Raw genomic sequence first — 20355 nt, 5'->3', positions numbered from 1 at the left:
TCTCATGTTAATAAAAACAGTTCCGCAGATTTAATATTTGAGCCACACGTGAGAGATCAAGAAATACACGAGAAACTGCTCTTTGCGAAACCTTTTACAATGATACTTAAGGCATATTAATTAATTAATTAATTAATATTTAATGTTAGAAAGACTAATTCATAGCTAAACAGATTTGTATATAAAACATTATATCCGTAGTTGTGTAGTTTTAAATTACTATTTCACTCTTCAACGCACTACAGTTAGAAATTTGTTTAAAAATAATGTTGATGAATTTGCAAAAATTTGCAAGTTGAGTAGGGGGTCTACCGAAAACCAGAAAACATGGCAGGGGGTCTACGAGACAAAAAAGTTTGGGAACCACTGTACTAAATGAATTGTGTGCTGTACGGGGGGGGGGGGGTTACATTGTAATGTTGGCTGTTCTACTAAATGAATTGTGTGCTGTACGGGGGCGGGGTTACATTGTAATGTTGGCTGTTCTACTAAATGAATTGTGTGCTGTACGGGGGGGGGTGGCATTGTAATGTTGGCTGTTCTACTAAATGAATTGTGTGCTGTACGGGAGGGGGGTGGCATTGTAATGTTGGCTGTTCTACTAAATGAATTGTGTGCTGTACGGGGGGGGGTGGCATTGCAATGTTGGCTGTTCTACTAAATGAATTGTGTGCTGTACGGGGGGGGGGTGGCATTGTAATGTTGGCTGTTCTACTAAATGAATTGTGAGCTATGTTGAGCTGGGGGTGGCATTGTAATGTTGGCTGTTCTACTAAATGAATTGTGTGCTATACGGAAGGGGGGGGGCATTATAATGTTGGCTGTTCTACTGAATGAATTGTGTGCTATGTTGAGCTGGGGGGCATTATAATGTTGGCTGTTCTACTGAATGAATTGTGTGCTATGCGAGAGGGGGTGGCATTATAATGTTGGCTGTTCTACTGAATGAATTGTGTGCTATGTTGAGCTGGGGGGCATTATAATGTTGGCTGTTCTACTGAATGAATTGTGTGCTATGCGAGAGGGGGTGGCATTATAATGTTGGCTGTTCTACTGAATGAATTGTGTGCTATGCGAGAGGGGGTGGCATTATAATGTTGGCTGTTCTACTGAATGAATTGTGTGCTATGCGAGGGGGGTGGCATTATAATGTTGGCTGTTCTACTGAATGAATTGTGTGCTGTACGGGGGGGGGGGGGGGTAGCATTGTAATGTTGGCTGTTCTACTAAATGAATTGTGAGCTATGTTGAGCTGGGGGTGGCATTGTAATGTTGGCTGTTCTACTAAATGAATTGTGTGCTATGCGAGAGGGGGTGGCATTATAATGTTGGCTGTTCTACTGAATGAATTGTGTGCTATGCGAGGGGGGTGGCATTATAATGTTGGCTGTTCTACTGAATGAATTGTGTGCTCTGCGAGGGGGGTGGCATTATAATGTTGGCTGTTCTACTAAATGAATTGTGTGCTATGTTGAGCTGGGGGGCATTATAATGTTGGCTGTTCTACTAAATGAATTGTGTGCTATGTTGAGCTGGGGGGCATTATAATGTTGGCTGTTCTACTGAATGAATTGTGTGCTATGCGAGGGGGGGGTGGCATTATAATGTTGGCTGTTCTACTGAATGAATTGTGTGCTATGCGGGTAAAGGTGTTATAAAGTGATTGTTTTTTTTTTCTTTATGCCTACAACTAACGGGCCAAAGAAGTGGGCTGCGGACTGTTCGATTAAAAGAGGAAAGAGAAAAAAAAATGAAAGAGGTTGGGGGGGGGGGGACTTTTAGAATTTCGAAGTTAGAAAAATGTGTGTTTGTAATGCAAACCTTTCAATCAGACACTAAAAACAAATAATGTATCTGTCATTATAAACATATACTACCTAGTCTGATAATTGGAACCGTAGTTAACACGGGTATCAACTAGTATGTTAGTTTTCCTTTGGGATTGGTCCTAGTTAATAGTTGATTTGTAGAACACTGGAAAAAAGAAAGTAAACAATAAATAAACGGGAAATAAAAATGTATTTAAGACACCAATTCTTATATCACCCAACTATCAAACACTTGGAGACATTTTCTAATGAAATTAAAACGTGAACAGAGTTGACTTAGACTAAAAACACCATAAAATGTTCATAACATAAACTTTGTACCATATAGTTTTAATACAATTCATTAGATCACGTTATAGCAATAGATTGAAATAAAATAGAAGTATATTTTAAAAAAAAATATTTTTAAGCGTTTAGTTTTGACTTTAAAAGTCAACATGTTTTGTTTTTTTTTAAATAATTCGGATAAAGAAAGTTTTAGTGCAGCGGATGAAAACAATAGTCCGATAAACTGGGCTTTAGAGCAGCGGATGAATACAATGAATCTGATAAACTGAGTTTTAACAAAAACATCGTGACCCTATTTTCGGAGACTGACATAAGAAAGGTTTTACATTGTCCTTTGTACACGAATGATCATTCCACATGAATATTGGAGCTGTGTGGTTAAATACTTCCAGACAGTGCTCCTCTAAGGTGAATCTGAATCTGAAATTACTGGGCTCGTTAAGCGCCCATTGTGTAGGGTTAAAGGTCTCTATCGGTATCTTTGTGTAGTTCCACAGCCAAACACCCTCTTTGACCAGGTCCGAACCACCGAGCCAGATCCCTGTATTTGTTTGTGAAGCTTGCAAGATGGGAATAAGGAAGTCGTTTGTCTTTTTATCGTAGATTTCGGCCAGGTGCACTCCTGGTCCTTTACTGAGACAAAATTCTCTGGCCGAGTCCCAAGTAAGTTGTTTTCTGTACAGACAATAACATGTATCAGAGTAAAGAATTGTCAAATCTGTTGTCTCGTTATAGTTGCTACAAAGTGATTGTATAGACTGGATTAGTTCCATCTTAATGGCAGACTGGAAGTTCACCAAAGAAGAAAATTTCGTATTTAAGTTCTTGTCCAGATTATTCCTTAATACGAAAAGAGTGGCCAGTGAAGAGGCCAAAACAACAACCAGGCAAAACAGAATGCAGCCAACGGCTAAACAGACACATTTCTTAGTAACCACTTTCTGGGGTGTCTGCGGAGTGGACTTGACTCGGCTACTTTCGGCCGGAGCCAACATCTCGTAATGGTCTACCACTGAGAGTTGAGAGTATGCACCAGGTTCTGGGCGTCTCTGCTGAAGTTCTGGGATGTCCATGTACACCGGACGTTCGTTAGATGCCAGTTTACTGTTAGAAGGCATGCTCGCTGCACCATGTTGGTTAGTGACATTGTTGTACGGTGGTCTGGAAGCTGGAAATGTCTCTGACACTTTTGGAAGTGGTCTGGAATTTTTGTCACGGTTCGTTGTCATAGTTAATTGGATAGACTGTTGATTTGTTCCAGTTCTGTGGTAGATACTTTTGTTTTGCCAGGTCGTAGAAGTACTTAGAAAGTATCCAATACTAAATGCCCATAACTTGGAACGAACTAGATTTGTGACAGCAGCAGAGAATGTTGTCAGTATATATCAGGCCAGGACTAAGAGTATTGCTGTTTCCTAAAGTTGAACTCCTGTTGAGAAATAAACCAAAAAAAAAAAAAACAATGAACAGAAGTATATTATAAAATAAGGGAAAGAAATATAGTAAAATATATTCAAACAATGTATTCTATTTAAAATTTAAGATTTAATTTCATTATGAAAGCATTTAAAAAAATGGACACAGAAATGTTTGTTTGTAAGAGTAGTAAGATGAATTCCTCAATCTTTGTGTCTGTGTCAAGTTACGAAACATATTGGCAGAGAAAAAAACAGAGAGAGAGAGAGAGACAGAAAGAGACAAAGAAAAAGAGACAGAGAAGCAGAGAACGTTAGAGGGAAAAAAGACAGAGAGAGACAGAGATAGAGAAAGAGTCAAAGAAACAGAGAAAGATTGAGAGACGGAGTAATAGAGTGACAGAGAGACAGAGAAAGAGATATAACGAGAGACAGATAGAAACCGAAAGAGAGAGAGAGAGAGAGAGAGAGGCAATGATCATATATTTACCAACAATAATAATGGCAATGTCTTCGATTCCGAGAATTAATGATGAGTGCAGTGTTTCACATGACAACGGAAACCCACTGCGACCTATATATTTTTTTAGCATCTCGCGTAGACAAAGCTGTAATCCGCCGGCGGTCTATTTAAATTTCCTTCTGCGCCTGTCTTCTACAAGAGCTTTTTTTTTGTACCTCAAATATGTGTCCCGCGCTCTTTATCAGAGCTCTCCAACAGACCATCTACTGCCAACTACCTGCCTCTTTGCTAGTGAGAACCGCTGCTTTATAAACAACATTGATTTTTGTTAAAACTATAACAACTAGTCGACCGGCGGCGTAGCATACGCCGCTATTTTGCAGGGCCAACCTTAGGCCACTGCAACCTATGCGACCGCAGTGGGCCCAGCACTTTTATAGGACCCGCTCTAATTTTAGGTGTATAAATTATTAAATTAAACCATTTTATAACTTATAACAGATTTCCCGCGCCTTCTGTCGATTTAACAGGAGGTCCTGGAAATCTCTTACAATTACAAAATGTACGAAAAATTCATGGAAATATCCGAAAATTATTAAAATCTTTTGAAAACTCATACCAATCTCCATAAATATACAGATGAAAATTTTCTTTTTTTATTTCGCTCTTAAATTACCTAGGATAACTCCCACCGTCCGAGTTGCAAAAATAAAAGAGTGATCTTTCCATTGTGTCCAAACTCTTGAGCGTGCTCTGTCGCTTCGATAGTTACTAAAGAGTAGATTACTTCCCCCCCCCCCCTTTTTTTTAACTTGAGGTAGAAATATTTAAAAAAAAAGATTGATATTGCAACGGTCCTGCCCTGCTATTTTGTGACTACGTGCCCTCCACCCCCCCCCCCCTTCTTGTTTTCTCGTGGACTATTCGCAGAGTGATCTCTCCTTTACTCCTTACTACTCGTTTAAACTGTTGAGGGAAGAAGAGAATTATATATATATATACATATATATGGTGATGTAATCTATTATTTTTTTACAAGAGCCCTGATTGATCTTATCTTATCTTATACTAGCTTTAATTTTTCTCGGCTTTGCTCGGGTTTTTCTTTCTAAAAATAGCATGCATTTATCAAGATCCAATTATTCAATGAAAACATTGGCTTGTGTATTTAGAAGTGCACGATATCCAGATGTCATATTATACCTAAAGCGAACGCGTAAATGTAACTGTTAATATAACATTGTTAGTTTAATTTAATGTAGATATAGATCTAAAATCTAAAAAAAAACTTGAATGCCATAGTAGTCTAGTCATAGAAATGAAAGTAGGTTTTAGATCTATTTTTAAAATGTGTATTCTTTATTAAAAGTATAGTCAAACGTATATTTAAGAGAGTAAAATATTGAACTCTCAATGATCTAAATATAACGCAAAATAAGAGTTTATTCAATTTATTAGCCAAAAGCCAACATCTGTTTTTAATTTTATTTAGAGCCGAAAGTTCATGACCTCAATACGCGTTGCCTTGGTGAATACTGCAGGCGTATAGGTGACAAAAAGCAATAAAATATATTCAAAGCGAACGCGTGAATATAACATTGTTAGTTTAATTTTATGTAGCTCTAGATTTAGAATCTAAACTATTTGATTGCCACAGTAGTCTAGTAAATAAATAAACTTTGAGCCTATTATAGTAAAATATAATAAATATAAACACTGTGATGTGAGCTTATGTCGAGCTAGGTGTAATGTGTCGACCTAGATCAGTGATGCCCAACATAAATCGACCTGAGGCCATTTTTATTTCCGACACTGGTGTCGCGGGCCACATAAAGGAAAGGTACAAAAATGAAATGAAATTGACCTGAAACTATTTGATTAGAAACCCGTGGATCTAGCACTTACATTCATTAATGGGATATTAGTATTTATTTTTTTTCATGCGTCTGAAAATGGTTTCATTTCTCTACTAAAAATTTGAGTAACAGTGTAGCTAACTTTACCAACGACTCATATTATTGACTCTTTTTGATAAATATTAACATTAATCTTCCAATCGCTAGACGTATTTTAACAATATTTTTATTCAAATGGCGTCAAATTTGTTTTATATTTGGGTTTTTAAAAAAACAACAGCCAGACTTTAGTTACAACTCAAAAAATATTGGCTTATTATCATGTTCTTCCAAAAAAGTAAATTTTAACTGATAAATTCTACATTAAGAGTTTCATTCATAAACGCACAAATGTTGGTCATGGTACCAATCAATCGGAGTAAAATTGATGGCCCTAACGTAGGTAAAGAGACATTTTTAAACCTTTTCTTTAGGAGGGGGGGGGGGGTTAGCGGATTTTATATACTTTGTGCCGACATTTCGGCGGGTCGGATGGAACCACGTCGCGGGCCGGATGTGGCCCGCGGGCCGTATTTTGGGCATCACTGACCTAGATACATTAGCCGTGTTTCATTTATCATTTTGTAGCTAAATTGCTAAGAGGTCTAATTGCGCATAAGTAAATCTTAAAGAAAAAAGTAAATTGAAAATAAAATTAAACCGTAACTGTAGGCTGAAATGTTTTTAAAAAACACATTGGAAAGTAAATTGTATTATGTACGTAGTTTATTAGTTTAATAATATGCCTTTATAATGCGCGATATTATGACCTCTGACGTTCATTTCATTTGTATCACTACGCGATCTAACGGTGCCGCAAGCTACGGAAAAGTATGTCAAGACGTTTAAAGCTATTTACATTTAGAGTGAACGATTTTATGTAACAAATGTTTTGTCAACTCAAATTTGAATGTTAATGTGCCTCAAATGATGAAATGAATAGACAGGTATTTGTATGTTCATGTGTAAAATAACAAAATAATGTTTTCTTGAATTAGAGATAATTTAGGTCTAGGGATTTTTATCTCTGCGCATGCGTGACCTCTCGGTCTTGTCTCATCATTCAGACACAGCATGTAAACATGGCCTAGATTTATAAGATACAATACTTTTATAGAGTTGGGCAACTTTTTTTTTTGAGGGTCTTAATGTGAGCTGGCGATCCTAGATTTAATTTTTATCTATTTATATCTGTATTTTAAGTTTTGTAAACTATCTAGGCTAGTGCGGAGCGCATGCATGTCTCCCGCCAGCTCTTTTACTTTAGAAGTTAGTTTGTACGAGTCATGACCTGGCTCTATAAATAGAACAGGTGCGGTCAGTTCTTTCTTTTTTCCGGTGTTGACCGTTGGTCAGTGTGACCATGTAGAAGAAATAATTATTTAATTGTTGTGCTTATATTCAGCTGGGACCGCCTGCTATAATTCCTGCTGTCGTTACATCTACTGTAACTGTTGTTAGTCTACTGCCTGTTTGCCGCAGTTATAGCTGCCATTAGTCTGCCATCGCCTCCTTGTACCTTTTTTGTTATATGTAGACTAGTTTATTGTAGTGTGTTCAGTTAGTGTAGAATTGTGTAGATATAGGTTTAGGGTAGTAATTGTAGTGATTTAGTTAGATAGTTTGTTTAATTAGTTTGTTAGTGTTGGTAGTGGTATAGTCAGGTGGATTAGTTGTTTATTTCTAAGTTTATTTTTTTTTGTATTCATCTATATTTTTATTGCTTTGTAAGTTTGTTGTAAATAAAGTGTATTTATATTTTGTTTTATAAATTTAGTTTAGTTTGTTCCTTTAGTTAGCTAGATTAGTGTAGTTTAGTTTAATTGTGCTGTCTGGTTGCTTAGGCGACTCTAGCCCCTTGGTCGCAGACCGAGGTGCACAGATTGGGCCCACCCAGTAAAGCTACCACCTGCCTACTGTTATAAATAAGTTAATGTTGAGCAGCAGAAGAGAATAGGCCACCACACTCGCGCCTGCCTGACCTGCTCACATTTTTGGTGTCAGAAGTGGGATCTGTGCTTGAGTGGCCAGACGCACATTATTTTTTTTAGATTAGGTTGTTGTTAGGTTCCTTTTAGGCTTTTGTTAGGTTTCTTTAGGTCAGTGTTAGGATTTATTAGGTTGGCATTGGTGTTAGGATTTGGCATCAGTGTTAGAGAATTTATTTTGTTGTAGGTTTTTAGGATATGGATAGTTTAGTTTGCAGTAGGAGTTTTGTTTTATTTTTTTGCTATCTGTTATTTGTTGTTAAAGTGTGGGGCCTAGAAGTTTTAGTAGGATGTAGTTCTAGGAAGTTGTTGTAGTGCGTTGTGAGGTAGTTAGTATTTGTTGTTATGGGTTAGGGTTAGAGTTGGTTAGAGTTGAAGTGTTAGGTTAGGGTGGCAGAATGGCAGCAGCGGCAGGAAGGGTGCAGCGGTCCCAGGCTGAAGTTGAGGTGCCTCGGAAGAGTGATCCGAGAGGAGGAGAGAAGTCTGCAGCTACCCCCATGCCTGCAGAGAGATGTCAGCCCAGCTTCTGCAGATGAAATTGTATGTCCAGAGTCGGAGAACGACATGTATTGGCCGAAAATGGAACAGGATATCAAGCGACACTGTATGGCATGTGAGCGATGCTTACTTGCAAAGCAGTCCAACACCAAAATCTATCAACCTCCTGGTCACGTCACAGCTACTCTTCCTTTAGAAGTGGTAGCCATGGACTTTACGGTGCTCGAGCCTGCCTCCGATGGCCGAGAAAATGTCCTAGTGCTAACAGACATATTCACAAAGTGGACTATGGCGGTCCCCACCAGAGACCAAACAGCCAAAACGGTTGCCAAGGCCATCATAGAGAACTGGATAGTGCATTGTGGGGTGCCTAGGCGACTGCATTCAGATCAAGGACGTTGCTTTGAGGCCGAAGTAATTGCAGAGCACAGTCCATCTCTGCTCCAGCATTGACAGACCCACCGGAATTGCCAAGGAGGTCCTCCAGAAGGAGAAGACAACCTACCCGGCTGGATCTTTAGTTTTAGTCCTTTTTTGTTTGTTGTAAACTTTCCTTTGTATGGCTATGTTTTCGCATGTTTAATATTATTTTGTTGTGTGGTATTAATGATGTATTTTGTATAATGATTTTTTTATTTTTGTATCTTCCATGCTTGCTCTACTAATGGTTTTGCAACATAGTAGATATTTTTTTAAGTCTTTATTGGGCTTTCAATAGCCAATATTGAGCTTAGGTTGTTGGTCGCTGATGTGCATTCTTCTAGTCATGAAAGTTTGCGATGTATCGTCAAGGTACTCGTTAATGTTGTTTTACCTTGGAGGCCATGACATAGATAAATGGCACATTGCAGCACTCGGCAGTTGTCTTTGTAAGGCATATAATGGTTTTTTGTTGTTGCCTTTGGAAGGCTTGTAATGTTTTTTTTTTATAGTTGCCTTTAGAAGGCAGGAAATGTTTTTTTGTAAGTAGTTTCGACTTTTTTTTTGCTTTTTGATGTAGGAAGTTTAAGTACTCATTAATGCCCTATTAAGTTGATTTGTCTGACAGTGGTCCTTTTATTTTTTTATTTTCTATGTCTCATCACCACTGTTGGATGCCCTGTGTTTTTTGTTATAGCACTGTAACTTCAGGTTGTGTTATGACACTTTGAGTGTACCAGTTTTTTTTTTGTGTTTTGCCATTTGGCTGAACATGTCAGCTATGTGGTATTGATGTTTTATTTTTTAATGTTTTGGTCTTTGTGACCATTGTGAGCCTTCAGTGGCTGGCCATAAGTCTGTGTGACTATGGGCCTGTTGAAGCCTTGGTGGCTTTGTATAAGTCTGTGTGACTTTGTTTTAGCCTGTGTGGCTAAGGAACTAAGTTAAGCCTTAAAGAGTTCCTGTTAGTCTGTGTGACTAAGTTTATCAAGTTTGGCTAGGGCGTCATTTGCTCTAACCATGTAGTTTTCGTTAATTACTTTTTTTATCGTTCCATTTTTTAAAAGATGTCATGCACTTTTGTATTGCCTGTGTTTTATGGTTCTGTTGTAAGCTTTGCCACTTGTGAAGCCATTTATAAAGGTTAATGTATTTTTGATTCTGAGAGCTATGGTTATAGTTCTCCGTTTTCTTGTATGAATTTATTTTTATTTTATTTCTGCTGTATATATTTTGACTTTTTTAGCGGCCCCCGTAAGGGGAAAAAGCCGCTATTAGGTTTGTGCAAAATGTCCGTCTGTCCGTCTGTCACACTCAGATCTCGAAAACTAGAAGAGATATGAAAAATATTATTTCATCATTAAATCCGGCTTGAAAAGTTTAGGTGCAACGGCTACTTTTGGTTTTCTAAAAGCAAACCGTTTAATTTATAAAATTAATTATGCAAGCGATTTTTTCATAAAAATCTTATCTTATCTTATATAATACAGACGTTACTTCAAAAAAGAAGATGATTACGTCCTACGCGTCATGCATTTAGTCATGCATATTAACCAATGACTTAAATTCTGCCAAGTCACTGGTTTTCCTGGCTAGCTCAGGCAACCCATTCCATGCTCTAATAGCACTAGGGAAGAAGGAGTATTTGTACAAATTTGTCCTAGCATATGGGACGAGGAATGTGCCTTTATCTTTGTGTCTTTCAGAGTATTTTATTAAATTTTGTTTTTGTATTTGAAGATTATGGTTCAGTGTTTTATGTATGATTGCTACTTTACTTTTGAGCCTTCTGTCCTGAAGGCTTTCTAAATTTAGTGATTTTACTAAAGGTGTTACTCTAGTCAAATGTGAATATTCGTTTGTTATGAATCTCACTGCTCTATTTTGTGTCTGTTCCAGTTTCTTAATGTTTTCTTGAGTTGAGGGGTCCCAAACGGAGGATGCATATTCTATTATTGGCCTAACCAAGGTTAAGTAACATTTTAGTTTTATGTTCTTATTTGATTTATAGAAATTTCTTTTAATAAATCCTAATGCTTTGTTTGATTTTTTTGTAGTTTCATCAATATGTGGATTCCATGATAGTTTTTCATTTATTATAACACCTAGGTATTTTGCGTTTTTAGTCTGTGATACTGGTTTGCCATGAATAAGATAAGTGGAATTAATTTGTTTTAGTTTTTTTGTTACTCTTAACAACTGACATTTTTCTGGGTGGAAAGACATGCTCCAATTTGATTCCCATTTCTGTAATTCATCTAATTCTCTTTGTAAAATATCTGTGTCTTGTGTTGTTTTTATTGTTCTATATATTATGCAATCGTCTGCAAATAATCTGACTTTTGTTCCTGAACTAATGCAATTTGGTAAATCATTTATGTAAATTAAAAATAGTAGTGGACCCAAGACTGTACCTTGAGGTACACCTGAGTTTACTGTTATCGGTGTTGATTTAGAGCCATTTATTATTACAGTTTGTTCTCTCCCTATCAGAAAGTCTTTAATCCACTGATGCAGTGGACCATTAATGCCGAAATATTTTAATTTTTTAAGCAAACTATGGTGGTGAACTTTGTCAAAAGCCTTAGAAAAATCTAGTAAGATAGCATCTATTTGTTCACTATTATCTAAACCTTTTGAAAAATCATCAATTAGTCCTATTAGTTGTGTTTCACATGATCTATATTTCCTAAAGCCATGTTGGTATGGTGTGAGGACATTATGTTTGTCTAAGTGGTTTATGATGTTGCTACATATTATGTGTTCTAGGATTTTACATGTGATGCTGGTAAGTGATACTGGTCTGTAGTTCCCTGGGTCAGATTTTTCTCCTTTTTTAAATAGGGGGGTGACATTAGCTTCTTTCCAGTCCTTTGGTACTCTGCCCTGGTTAAGTGAAGCCTGAAAGAGTATTTTGAACACTGGGGCTAGCTCATTACTTAGTTCTTTGAGTAATCTAGCTGGAATACCATCAGGTCCAGAAGCTTTATTTGGTTTGGTGTTGGCTAATAGTTTCTGAATTCCATTTTCTTGTACTACTATATCTTCTATGTTGTCTACTTGGTTCAAATTCAGTAATATGTCTTTGTCTCCTGGGGCTGAGAATGCTGATGCAAAGTATTTGTTTAGAATGTTTGCTTTAGTTTCATTATCATTATGTATTATGTTATGTTCATCTTTTAATGGCGCTACGCCTGTTGTTTCCATTTTCTTAGACTTAATGTATGACCATAGGTTTTTGTTGTTATCTTTAGATATTACATTGTTTATGTATTCACTCTGCAGCTGTCTGCTTACTTTTTGGGTTAAGTGTTTAATTTTTATATACTTTTTGTAAACTCTTTCTGCATTAGTTTCTTTAAATTTTCTATAGAGGTTTTCCTTCTGTTTACAAAGCTTCTTTAGTCTATTATTAAACCAGCATTTATTTATTTTGTTTGATGTGTATTTAGTTGGTATATGATTTTCTATTATGCTTTTAAGATGGTTTTTAATGAAATTCCAGAGGTCATCGACTGGTTGGTTAATGTCTTTTTCTAATAAGAATGTTTGTTGAAAGTTTAGTGCAGCTTGGTGTAGTTGTGTTAGGTTACATTTATTCCAGAGTAAGATTTTTCTTTTGAGTTTTGTACACCAAATACACCAATTCTAAAACAATTACGTAAATGTAAGGGAGGCAATGTTACAATATGCTAACAAAGATGGACAATTTTTGTGTATTTTCAGTATCACTAAGTCAAATATATTTTTAAAATGTACAGGAAATGTTTACAACAAATACAAATAATAGTTAAAGACGTTTTTTCTGGTCTACTAGCTGCTAAAATTAAAAGAAAACATTTCTGTTTGTTTATAAAGGCTAATAATGCACTTTGTATGTAAATATCACGCACATTTTTTTAAATGGACTTTTTATGCAGCGATTTTCGTGCAGTAGCGTAACGTCGCAACATGATCAGGTGCTAAACCAATTCCTTAAACTTTTTTTAAAAATCAGATTTTATTTATTTTTTGTTTAGTGCTCCCATCCGAATAAAAGAAGCTTATTTTTGTGCGTTTTGTCTGTGGTCGGTCTGTCCGTCACGATTAGATTTAAAAAACTAGAACTCTAAAAGCTATTGAAAATCTGATTTACCCTTTAATGTTCCTCCCATAACATCTCAATAGTTTTAAGTATCTAAAATTGATTGTTCCGGATTTTTGTGTGCAAAACTAATCAACGCCAACAAATGTTTGTTTGCTCTTCTAACTTATATTACATTCAATTTCCATGCTTAAACGTTGCAAAAACACATTATCAATAATATGTTGTTCCGTTTTTTATGTAAATAGCATATTAATGCTAAATCATAATCTCTATACTGACTTATATTTCATTAAGTGTAAAAATGTTCCGGATATTGTTTTATAAAACATGAATTATGCCTAATGATTGTTTGAAATCGCATAAGGCTTTTAAAAAAAGTAATTTACTAGAATTGATTACTGAAAATTACTTTTTAGACATTTAATTTTCTTGTAAAACATAACATAGAAGTTTTGTAATCGATAAAGAAAGTTCCGGATTTTGTTTCTTACAAATCGTCGACAGAAATTTCCGAATTTATTTAAAAATCTACTAACGCCAAATAATTGTTTGAACTCCCTCTTCTAATTAATAAACAAATAATCTTCTCATTTACGAAATAATGTTTTTACGGATTTTTATGAAAAATATTTTAACTCACTACTCTCTTACAGTACATTTAACTTTCTACCTAAAACATTAAAAAATCTAATTATCGTTAATATTATGTTCCGATTTTTAAGGAAAACAGAATCCAAACACCAAAGTAAGGTATGAAAATCTCTCCACGTGGCTGTAGTACATCTAATTTTTATACGAGACCATCCAAAAAAATTAATTAACGGTATTACATTTATCTGAAATTCTCTTTTTTTTTTACTATTTACACAAACATCCGGAACAATCTATTATATAAACTTTTCAATTGTGTTCATACCTAAAAATTATTGCGATGTTTTGAAACGTAAAATAAAGGTTAATCAATTTTTAATAACTTTTAGTTGGTTTTTTTATATCAAGATAACGGACAGACCGACTGACAGACAAAACGCAAAAACAATGTGGCTTTGATCCTTTTTAAATAATATCTATTAGAACTCAGTGCACCAATGTCTATGAACCCTCGTTAAATATCTCGTGTAAATAAAGACATTTTTTTTATGGTACCGGTACTAGCCTATTGTGAGGTAATGGAATTTTTTTTCTTTGACGTCATATGAATGGACTCTTTAAATGTAATGTTAAAAGAACGCACTCGGTGCACCAATGTCTATTAACCCTCGAAAAAATTGCTTGTATTAATAAAAACATATTTTAGTCTAACTAAACCGTGTGACGTAGTGTTTTTTTTTCCTTTGACGTCACATGGAATGAATTCTTTAAATGAAATGCTAAAAGAACGCACTCGGTGCACCAATGTCTATGAACACTCGATAAAAGGCTCGTAATGATGAAGGCGATTTTTATTCTAGCTAGGCCGTGTGACGTAGTGTTTTTTTTCCCTTTGACGTCATATGGAATGAATTCTTTAAATGAAATGCTTAAAGAACGCACTCGGTGCACCAAAGTCTACGAACACTCGATAAATGGCTCTTATAGATGAAGGCGATTTTTAGTCTAGCTAGGCCGTGTGACGTAGTGTTTTTTTTTCCCTCTGACGTTTTATGGAATTAATTCTTCAAATGAAATGAAAAAAGAACTCGGTATAGTAATGTTTATTAAGCCTCGTTATGTGACTCGCGTTTAAAAAAGGAATGATATCTTGATTTAGATCTAATCTAGATTTTTTAAACTAGATCTAGATTTTTATTACAGTATATCTAGATCTGGATTTATATTCTAATTAAAATTATTTTAGAGTCTAGATCTAGAATTTCTAGATCTAGTTTAGACTAAAATAGACTAGATTAAGGTGTAGAATTTCAATTTCTAAACTTAAAGTGTAAAGAAAAAGTGTAGATTTTCATTTCCAAACGTTTTGATCAATATTGTAATGTTTTAATGTACTAAAACTAATCTACTATTTTTTTATTAAATTTAAATTTACGGCAAATGAATCTTTGAAACATTATTACTTTTGACCATCGGATGGCTGCCTGGTCGTGCGGTTTGCGCGCTGGACTGTCGTTCAGATTTATGGATGGCCCAGGGTTCAAACCCTGCCCGCTCCCATCCCCTGTCGTCCTGCGGGAGGTTTGGACTAGGAAGTAATTATCTTCAACTCTGAAGGAACATCCGAAACGTGTAAAACATTTTACATCAAAATTAAATCACCTCTTGAATATTATTTGCGAATATGCAGATCCGACAGGGATCCGACTTCGACGGGGGCCGCCTCTGAGTTTGTGTAACACAAACTCTCTTTGTAATCTTGTTATCTCTGTATTTTGTGTATTTTTATTTTGCGGGGACGCAAAAGTTTTGAGCGGGGGTGAATGTGAGCTGGCGATCCTAGATTTAATTTTTATCTATTTATATCTGTATTTTAAGTTTTGTAAACTATCTAGGCTAGTGCGGAGCGCATGCATGTCTCCCGCCAGCTCTTTTACTTTAGAAGTTAGTTTGTACGAGTCATGACCTGGCTCTATAAATAGAACAGGTGCGGTCAGTTCTTTCTTTTTTCCGGTGTTGACCGTTGGTCAGTGTGACCATGTAGAAGAAATAATTATTTAATTGTTGTGCTTATATTCAGCTGGGACCGCCTGCTATAATTCCTGCTGTCGTTACATCTACTGTAACTGTTGTTAGTCTACTGCCTGTTTGCCGCAGTTATAGCTGCCATTAGTCTGCCATCGCCTCCTTGTACCTTTTTTGTTATATGTAGACTAGTTTATTGTAGTGTGTTCAGTTAGTGTAGAATTGTGTAGATATAGGTTTAGGGTAGTAATTGTAGTGATTTAGTTAGATAGTTTGTTTAATTAGTTTGTTAGTGTTGGTAGTGGTATAGTCAGGTGGATTAGTTTATTTCTAAGTTTATTTTTTTGTATTCATCTATATTTTTATTGCTTTGTAAGTTTTTTGTAAATAAAGTGTATTTATATTTTGTTTTATAAATTTAGTTTAGTTTGTTCCTTTAGTTAGCTAGATTAGTGTAGTTTAGTTTAATTGTGCTGTCTGGCTGCTTAGGCGACTCTAGCCCCTTGGTCGCAGACCGAGGTGCACAGATTGGGCCCACCCAGTAGAGCTACCACCTGCCACTGTTATAAATAAGTTAATGTTGAGCAGCAGAAGAGAATAGGCCACCACACTCGCGCCTGCCTGACCTGCTCACATTAAGTTTGTTTTAGGGCTACAATACATACACTACGGTCTAAGTTAGTACCCAAGGAACATTTCTGCCAAGTTTTATCAAGACCGGTGAAACGATTTTTGATTTCTATGCGGGGACACATACATACATACGCCTTACTTTCTGCTTTATATATTAGATAATACAGACGTTACTTCAAAAAAAGAAGATGATTACGTCCTACGCGTCATGCATTTAGTCATGCATATTAACCAATGACCTAAATTCTGGCAAGTCATTGGTTTTCCTGGTTAGCTAAGGCAACCCATTCCATGCTCTAAAAGCGCTAGAGAAGAAGGAGTATTTGATTGATCACTTATAAATAATTCTCCCACTTACAGAGAACAAGAAGAACTGGAACAACTAAGTTATTTTCATCATCGATACCGCATCGGTTAAATTTACCATCATTGATACCACATCGGTTAAATTTACCATCATTGATACCACATCGGTTAAATTTACCATCATTGATACCACATCGGTTAAATTTACCATCATTGATACCACATCGGTTAAATTTACCATCATTGATACCACATCGGTTAAATTTACCATCATCGATACCACATCGGTTAAATTTACCATCATTGATACCACATCGGTTAAATTTACCATCATTGATACCACATCAGTTAAATTTACCATCATCGATACCACATCGGTTAAATTTACCATCATCGATACCACATCGGTTAAATTTACCATCATCGATACCACATCGGTTAAATTTATCATCATTGATACCACATCGGTTAAATTTACCATCATCGATACCACATCAGTTAAATTTACCATCATTGATACCACATCGGTTAAATTTACCATCATCGATACCACATCGGTTAAATTTACCATCATTGATACCACATCGGTTAAATTTACCATCATCGATACCACATCGGTTAAATTTACCATCATCGATACCACATCGGTTAAATTTACCATCATTGATACCACATCGGTTAAATTTACCATCATTAATACCACATCGGTTAAATTTACCATCATCGATACCTTATCGGTTTAATTTACCATCATTGATACCACATCGGTTAAATTTACCATCATCGATACCACATCGGTTAAATTTACCATCATTGATACCACATCGGTTAAATTTACCATCATTGATACCACATCGGTTAAATTTACCATCATCGATACCACATCGGTTAAATTTACCATCATCGATACCACATCGGTTAAATTTACCATCATTGATACCACATCGGTTAAATTTACTATCATTGATACCACATCGGTTAAATTAACCATCATTGATACCACATCGGTTAAATTTACCATCATTGATACCCCATCGGTTAAATTTACCATCATTGATACCACATCGGTTAAATTTACCATCATTGATACCACATCGGTTAAATTTACCATCATTGATACCACATTGGTTAAATTTACCATCATCGATACCACATTGGTTAAATTTACCATCATCGATACCACATCGGTTAAATTTACCATCATCGATACCGCATCGGTTAAATTTACCATCATCGATTTTTAGTTCGACTCCACGTGTTGTTTTTTTAAGGCGACATGTGAGAAAGTCAAAGATTATACCTCAGTGCAGGGCAGGCCTTAGGGCACTGCAGCCTATGCGGTCGCAGTGGGCCCCGCACTTTCATACGCCCCGCGCTAACTCTAGTTGTAAATTACTTAATTAAACCAATTGAACTTATAACAATATTCCCGCGGCCTCCTGATTGTCCAGGAGCTCCTGGAACTTTCCTAAATTTGCAAAGTATACGAAAAAGTCATGAAAATCTCCTGAAATTATTAAAATCTCCTGAAATTATTAAAATCTCCTGAAATTATTAAAATCTCCTGAAATTATTAAAATCTCCTGAAATTATTAAAATATCCTGAAATTATTTAAATATCCTGAAATATTATAAAAATGTCCTGAAAAAATAGACCAAATTGTCATTTCGGGCAGTCATTCTTTATGGAAAACGCCAATCCAACTCACGATTTAAAGAAAACGGCATCGTCAACTTTCATTTCATAAAAATGTAAAAAAAAAGGCAAATTTGAAATTTAATCAGGAAGTTCCAATACTTCATTTAATGTAATAGTCACTCAACTGGTAACTAAATAGAGCTCTAAATCTATCTCAATCACTTTAAACAAATCTAAAGCGATATTTTGCTAGTCGAGAGTACATTTAAAAGGCAGATCTGACTGTGATTTTGTACTTAGTACTTAGTACTTTGTACTTATTAAAGTATTAATAAAATGAAAAGACGAAGTTATTTTCTAACAAAAAATATATATTTTCACTTATTATCCTTATCCCTACTCAGACTAGGCCTCGAGCGATCCGATTCTCATAGGGCCCCGCAATCTGTAGGACCGGCCCTGACTCAGTGCGTAATTTCTTCCGACACTAATAAAACTTGGTTACCTCAGTTGGTAAAGCATAAGACTTTAAATCTGAAGTCAGGAGCTCAAGTCCCTAAATTTGCGCGAATTTTTATTTTATGTCGTTTTTCTTTTAAACAATTTAATTGTAATAATTAGCTCTATATAAAAGTTGAAATGAATTTATAATTTTGATCCTAAGATGATTTTTAACAGGTGATAAAATAATTGATGGAGTTTGAAAGCATTTGACCATTACGAATTGGCCCAAAGCGCGCGCGTGTGTGTGTGTGTGTTTGTGTGTGTGTCGGGGAGCGTTATAAAGTAGGTCTTTCCAAATCATGTTAAAAATTTTGGGGCTTTGAGGAATAGTTAAAATGTGGGCCATTTTGGCTATGGAAATGTAAAACTAAAGCAAAAGAAGGCCTTACTAAACACTAGAAAGCCTGGGAACACATCAACGGGCGTATCCGGTGTGTGCACTGCTCGTAGCATTCTAGACACAAGAAAGAATGTTGTACATTGAGGAGTTGTGTGCAAACAAAACTAAGGTCACAAAGGCCAAAACTAAAGTTGTTATTAGACCATTAGTTGTTGTTTTCTCTTGGTGACATGAATCCTATTGAGAATGACTTCTCTAGAGTTAACTAGTAAATAATTAATTGATAATAATAATATAACAGTAATAATAATATAATATTTAATGATTACAATAAATATTTTGTCAAAAGAACGTTGCAATCACTTTAGTGACCCCCCCCCCTTTTTCCCAACAGTTTTGTTGTTTGTACGTTTCTCTGGCAGGCAGTACAGGGGCAGACAACTAGAGAAACAGACATTTTAATCATTGGAAGACAATTGGAAGTTGTTTACTTTAAGATAGAAAGTGTCTTTAAGTGTACAATTAAGACAGAATTCGGAGAGAGAGAGAGAGAAAAAGAGAGAAAGAGGCAGAAGTAAGAAGCAGATGGATGAAACAAAAAGAGAGAGACACATAGAAAGAGAGAAGAATGGAGAAACGGGGGTGAAAAGAGAGAGAAATAGACAGAGAGGAGAAACGAAAGGGCTGGATAGTAATAAGAGTAAGAGAGAGAGAGAGAGAGAGAGAGAGAGAGAGAGAGAGAGAGAGAGAGAGAGAGAGAGAGAAATACAAAAGACAACAAAAAATTGACTAAGCAGCATACACTGACTATTTATCAGAAGGGACTGCAAGTCTACTAACCTTCTTGTTGAATCCTTTGTAAGAGTCACTACGAAATGAATGACTTTCCAGTCAAGTGTTTGACTTAAATAACATCAACAGGATCTCTATGTTGCTATTCAAGCTTTCAAGTGTCTGTGTCAGAGAGAGAATCTGTACAACGAGCATGTTTAAGTAGACTATATGTTTATATAGTAGAGTCAGTGCAGACACAGTACAATGAACTTTTGCCTGTTTGGTCATCAGGTCCTGTATTCCAAACATGCGTACATTTATAGGATAGGCTTGTTATACAAATTGATGACTAACTTACTGAGTGTTATATTATCCACCTGGTCTTGTGGTTTGCGCGCTGGACTGTCGTTCGGATTTTTCGATTGTCGAGGGTTCAAATCCTGCCCACTCCCATCCCCAGTCGTCCTGCCGGAGGTTTGGACTAGGTAGTAAACTATCTTCAACTCTGAAGGAACATTCGAAGAATTTAGTGTTAATAGACAAGAACTAGATATTACTAACTGGTCATGTCCTTTCAGTATGTAACCTTAACATGGGCTCTCTCCCTCTCTTTTTTTTCTCCCTCTCTCTATCTCTCTCCCCCTCCTCTCTCTCTCTCTC

The 20355-nt window shown here is 35.9% G+C and overlaps 1 protein-coding gene across 1 annotated transcript; it reads right to left on the bottom strand.

Moving 5' to 3' along the window:
• Positions 1-1945: 1945 nt before the first annotated feature.
• Positions 1946-20129, bottom strand: LOC106054012 (asialoglycoprotein receptor 2-like). The gene is made up of 2 exons (XM_056027701.1): positions 19762-20129; positions 1946-3546 (listed from the first exon to the last, which is right to left on the bottom strand). Exon 2 carries the CDS (start codon positions 3344-3346, stop codon positions 2390-2392), a length of 957 nt encoding a protein of 318 aa, XP_055883676.1. The 5' UTR covers positions 3347-3546; positions 19762-20129; the 3' UTR covers positions 1946-2389.
• Between the last annotated feature and the right edge of the window lie 226 nt (positions 20130-20355).

This window comes from Biomphalaria glabrata, chromosome 4 (genome assembly GCF_947242115.1).
Source record: "Biomphalaria glabrata chromosome 4, xgBioGlab47.1, whole genome shotgun sequence".
Taxonomy (NCBI): Eukaryota; Metazoa; Mollusca; class Gastropoda; family Planorbidae; genus Biomphalaria; species Biomphalaria glabrata.
The sequence above is the reverse complement of the archived record's forward strand: the minus strand, read 5'-3'. Positions and strand labels throughout refer to the sequence as shown.

Bases quoted from the DNA above. Each gene is read 5' to 3' on its own strand.
- LOC106054012 (XM_056027701.1), bottom strand. From the start codon at position 3,346: ATGACAACGAACCGTGACAAAAATTCCAGACCACTTCCAAAAGTGTCA.